At 26.5% G+C, this 5,863-nt stretch overlaps 1 protein-coding gene across 1 annotated transcript; it reads left to right on the top strand.

Moving 5' to 3' along the window:
• Window positions 1-3,373: 3,373 nt before the first annotated feature.
• On the top strand, window positions 3,374-4,104 carry LOC130936800 (glutaredoxin-C7-like). The gene has a single exon (XM_057866949.1). It carries the CDS (start codon window positions 3,443-3,445, stop codon window positions 3,833-3,835), a length of 393 nt encoding a protein of 130 aa, XP_057722932.1. The 5' UTR covers window positions 3,374-3,442; the 3' UTR covers window positions 3,836-4,104.
• The last annotated feature ends 1,759 nt before the right edge of the window (window positions 4,105-5,863 follow it).

Genomic DNA, 5,863 nt, shown 5'->3' on the forward strand with positions numbered 1-5,863 from the left:
TTTTGTTGCATAGATATTCAGTTGTTGTAGTTATTGGATTTAGTTGTTGTTATTTTTCTTGATTACTTTATTTTTTGCTAATAATTGTTCAGTTCTCATAATTATTGCTGTTATGATTCTTGTTGATTTGTTAGTGATTGTTGCTATTGTTGTCATTGATCTTGTTGATTTGTTAAATTTTTTGCTAATAATTGTTCATTTTTTGCTAATAATTCTTTTGCTAATTTTCTGTTAGGTGTTATTAAATTTGTCGCTATGTAGTTATTGAATTTATTTGCCTACCTGTTATTGTTCTTGTTGCATACTTGTTGTTCTAGCTATTATTTATTTGCATACTAATTGCTGCCTACTTATTAATTTTGTTTGGATATTTTTTTTTTGTTATTTGACTTGTGCGGACTTGGATGAGATTATATAACACTTTGGTTGATGTAGAATTTTTAATTTGGATGCAATTTTAAGGTTTATATTAGAATATAATTATGTTTTGTGTGTTTATTTATATTTTATTATAATTCGATTATTCCAATTGAACCATGGTTGAACCTTTGATCTAGTGAATTAGTAGCTAGGTTGAATAATCATGCATTCTTCTAATATGGCGCTAATAAATTGTGTCAGCTAAAGTAATAAGATGTTGCTGTGACGTTTCTTGAAATTCTCCAATGACGAGTTGCAAAATCTTACTAAAGTAATTGCTGCTTTAACGTTCAAATGAGTAATGCTTGCTTATTATGAAACAATTTTGTAGACTTGTAGTTCATATGGTATAATTGATTTTAACAACATGTTCTTAGATTGGATGTTTAAATTTATGTTTTTAAATGTGAAATAAATCATTTATCCTTGGTTCATTATAAATATTAAGTAAATAATTGCTCTTTTGATTTCTAATTTAATTTTGTTCAATTTTTGTAATTGAACTTGTTTGTGAACTTTTAACTAAAAATTATAGACAAATTATTATAAAAAATTATAAAACTTTAAATCTTGTTAGTTTAGAAATAATTAAATTTAAATATTTAAAATTATATAAAAATTTTGAAAAAAAAATTTTAAAAAATGTAAGTTTATCGTGAAAAAAATTCGACAGTAACAAGCTCTTGATACTCGCAATTAAAATTTTACATTCGTTGGTAATTAGTAGCGGACGAAAAAATCCACCAGTAAACAATTACCGGCGAGATTTATACTGTCGGATTTAGATAATAAACAGGTTACTAGTATTTTTTTTGGTAAATTTGCCAGTAAATCTGACGGTATCTGATGACTTTCTTGTAGTGTTCGACGATTTTGGTCTCTCCCTCAACTCGAGTAAGAGACAAAACAAAGACTTCACTAGCACCACGAGTAGCTTTGGGTGGTAATGGTGGTAGTGGTAATGACAATGATAGTAGCTAAGATGAGAGTTAATTGAGGAAGGATTCGGGTGTCAATGGTAAAGGATTATTGATTAGGGATAAGATAGGTTACGTTAGGAGAGATAATTTTAGAATTTTGGATAATATTTTAAGTTTAGAGTATTTTTGTCAATTGAAACTCATCTTTTATAGGTACAAAATTATTTGTCTATGTTCTGAATATTCGTAGATAGTGACGATAGTTTATTCTATTTAAAAAATATATTTATAATAAAAATATTAAAAATGACATAATTAAAATTTTTTATCTAATATAAAAATTTAATTATAACTTTTTAAATTAAAAAAATTAAATAAAAATTGAATAAAATTATAAAAACCAATGAATAAAATAATAAAAAAATTGAAGAAAACAAAAAATACAAAAAAAACATAAATAATAGAATAAAGTAATAAATAAATTTTTGAAGATTTACACTTTAGACAAATTAATTTTTAAAGCAAAAATATCAATAAAATTTTTTAAGATAACAAATATGAACACATTATTTTTAAATTAGTTCTTATAATTAGAATGAAAAATCTTAATTTAAACAAATTTATTCACATTTATTATTTTAAAAACTTTATTGATATTTTTTTTTAAGAACTAACCTCTTTAAAATATAAATTCTCATAGTTTATTTAAAACTTTGCTCTAAATAATAATAAGGGGCAGAGATGAGGGTTGTTGTGATGGCGTTGGCCAGTTGAAAAAATACATGGCTTTTTGAAGCGTCTTACTGGCGACCGACAAGAAGGACGGATTCAGCCGTCTATTGCCCAACAACTCTCTCCTGTAAAAGCCTGCCCTCCTTGTCTCCCCTCTCTTCCTCCCTCTTTTAGTTCTTCTCAACCTTCTAATAATGCTACCACCCTTCATTAATATTCTAGCCTCAATAATTAATATATAGTAATACCTCATCTATAGTTAATGTAGTATACTTCTTGTTAATTAATAATTATACTACCCCTACACACTAGACATCGCTGCTACTAGCGTTGGATACGTATTAATTTATTTTATGTATTTATATATTATTTTAAATTAAATAATAAATAGTTAGAATAATTAATAATTTACCATAAACTAATTGTTTTGTCATAGTATAATAATTATATAATTTTATAATAATATAATTAAGTTTTTCTCTGAATATTAAACATAATTAAATCTTGATATATTGATAATATAAAATATTTTACACATTCTTATATTTATATTTATCTTTTTAGATAAATATTTATACATTTAATGTAAAATATAATTGTTTTTTTTAATTTAGTATTACGTAATTAAATATATATATATATAATTATTTTATATTAACAGTGTATCAAAATTAAATTTTATTAAATATTTATTCTTTATACTAAATATTTAATAATTAATTTTTGTGTTGATAATTGATTTAGTTTCTTTTTTGATCTCAATATATATCTCATACGCAGATAAAGAGAATTATTGACAATACCCTTATTACATAACATAATCATCCCCCGGGGAACTATTGCCTGTTTCAACCTTAAGCAAATAAACACAATTGGTCATTATTATTCTTGTTTATTATTACCTCTCCCAAACATTACTTATAGAAATTTCTAATATAGTAACAATAATAACAAGAGAAAAAGAAGCCAGCAAGCACAGTAGCACACTCCCATCCATGATTTATTTATATATTATTAAGAAGCAAAGGGAATTAGAATACTATAAACAAACAACAACATGATCCACTGAAGCAGTCACACTCCCTAAGATGTGATCCTGTGTGAGATATTCTCTCCCTTAAATTAATTAATTTCTTTATTTTACATATCCCCAAAATTCAACCTCTATAAATATCACCCCTCTCCTCTCCTCTCCCCCTCCACCAAAGTACCAAACACAATACCAACCAACTCATCATATATTCTCATTACATTCTTCTCCTTGTTGTTCTTCTTCTTCTATAATCCATCACATTACCACATTCAACTTTCCCTTGCTTTGTTATTTTTGCTTCCACACAAACAAAACCTTAGCTTGTGACATTGTGATAATGCACTACCAAACGGCCTCGTGGGGGAACTATGTGGCAGCAAGCAGGAACAACGGAATGGTGGGTGTGGGAGTGGACCCGCTGGAGCGGATAGAGAGGCTGGCGTCGGAGAACGCGGTGGTGATATTCAGCATAAGCAGCTGCTGCATGTGCCACGCCATCAAGCGCCTCTTCTGCGGCATGGGAGTTAATCCCGCCGTCCATGAGCTTGACGAGGACCCTCTCGGGAAAGATCTCGAGAGGGCTCTCATCAGGCTCCTGGGTACCTCGTCCGTCGTCCCCGTCGTCTTTATCGGTGGAAAGCTTGTTGGTACCATGGACAGGGTCATGGCCTGCCATATCAATGGCACTTTGGTCCCTCTTCTCAAAGAAGCTGGTGCCCTTTGGCTTTGAAATTTCATTTTTCATTTTTAAATTAATACCCACCTTTTAATTTGGGATTTCAGATCAACGAGTCATCTTCTTCACTACTACTACTATTACTTCTAGAAGCTACTATTACTACTAATGCATATAGCAAAAGGCAACGGTTTGAGGAAGAGGAGTGGTCTTTTGTGAGTCTCTTCCCCATTCCATTTTGGAAGGCACTTATTATTATTACTACTGACTTTGTTAATTCTTCAGCAGCAATTTTTTTCTCTTTTTATTTTATTTTTGTTCTTTTCGGGTTTTTTTTGTTTTTTTTTGTTTGTTTTTATCGTTTTGGTCTTGCTTGTTAAGTTATATTTTGGTTTGTCATGGTTTGCTTGCTTTTTGAGCTCCCTCCTTTGTAAAGAATGATATGAGGCATATGAAAAGAATGATGAGAGCTAATTTTACTGTTTTTGCTCATGAATTTTTCTGTTTTTTTGTTCTGTTTTACTTATACTTTCATCCTTTTTTATTTTGTCTTTGCCTTGTCTAAAGAGACCTAAGCTGTAGATAATTACATCATTCAATGACTTATTTCAAGAGAGGAATTAACGTGCTTTAAGGGAAAAAAATGAAAATTCACACTTTATCTCACAAAATAAGTTATTGGATAATTATTTATTTTATAGTTGTGGAATAACATTTTTCATCTAGAAATGACATTAAAGGAAAGAAAATTGTAACTGCTCAAATTATGTTATGTTGAAGAAGAATGACCAATGAGTGAAAAAAAAGTATTGACGGTATAAGGAGAAACGGAATCGTGTCCACACATTGTTGTCGCTTTCCTTGTCTCCCATGTTTCGCCACGAATCTTTATTACCAATTACCAAGCATTTTTTTTTCCAGCATGCTTTCTTTGAATATTGAAATGACATTAGTATCCTTTTCGGTCTCACAATAACAAGAGTTTTGCTTATTTGTACATGGACAGTAAAAAAATTGCTTGAGTAAATATTTAATATTCCAATAATAAAATTAACAAAAATTTGACTACTTTCATACGTACTAATAGAATAATCAATAAAAATAATTATATGACCATATAAACTTACTAATGAAATAATCAATAAAAAAATAATTACTAAAGTGACTATTCACTTAAAAATAATTAAGAAAGTATTTATATAAAAATAATAATTAAGAACAATTATATAATTTAATAATTTGACATATTTAATTAAATTATTTAATATTATATATATTTATATTTTAATTATCCTCTTTACATGAATATTCTTTTAAATATCTTTATGTATCACCTTAAATAGTACTAAATTAAAATTGACTGGTATTGTGTATTTGTAGTGTTTGAATTATAATCATAAACTATGTTGATTTTATAAAATTAATTTTATGTTTTTATTTAAAATTAGAAGTAATTTAAGTTAATAAAATAAATAAATAAAACTAAAATTTTAAATAATATATATATATATATATATATATATATATATATAAAGGGAGAAAAAAATATTATTTTTGTTTTTAATATTTATTTTTAAATTTTATTTTTAATGTTTTATTTTATTTATTTTAATAATAATAATAGTAAATAATTATAACAATAGTAATAATAACCGTGCTGAATAATAATAATTTAAAATAATAATAATAATATTTAAATTTTAACAAAATAAAATATCACTACAAAATATATTCACATTTTCAATTAGATGTGCAAAAATATGATGTTCATCTATCGATTAAGATTTTTTTTTGAATGAGTAACATTATCAAAATACGAGTGATATTATAATGTAAATTCATACAAAGTATAATACAAAAAAATCATGAAATTTTGAATGAGCAGTAGGTATGGTAGACATGCTAACTGCAATGATCAATTAAAAATGGTAGATAATGAACATGCTATTTAATTGATCATTACAATTAGTATTTTTACTTTTTTTTTAATAAGATTTTAGAAGTAAAAAAAATATATTAAAAAATAAAAAATCAAATACTGAAAAGATGTTTTTTATTTTTATTTTTTGTTTTTTATTAAAT

Source organism: Arachis stenosperma, chromosome 6, assembly GCF_014773155.1.
Source record: "Arachis stenosperma cultivar V10309 chromosome 6, arast.V10309.gnm1.PFL2, whole genome shotgun sequence".
NCBI lineage: Eukaryota > Viridiplantae > Streptophyta > Magnoliopsida > Fabales > Fabaceae > Arachis > Arachis stenosperma.

Bases quoted from the DNA above. Each gene is read 5' to 3' on its own strand.
- LOC130936800 (XM_057866949.1), top strand. From the start codon at position 3,443: ATGCACTACCAAACGGCCTCGTGGGGGAACTATGTGGCAGCAAGCAGG.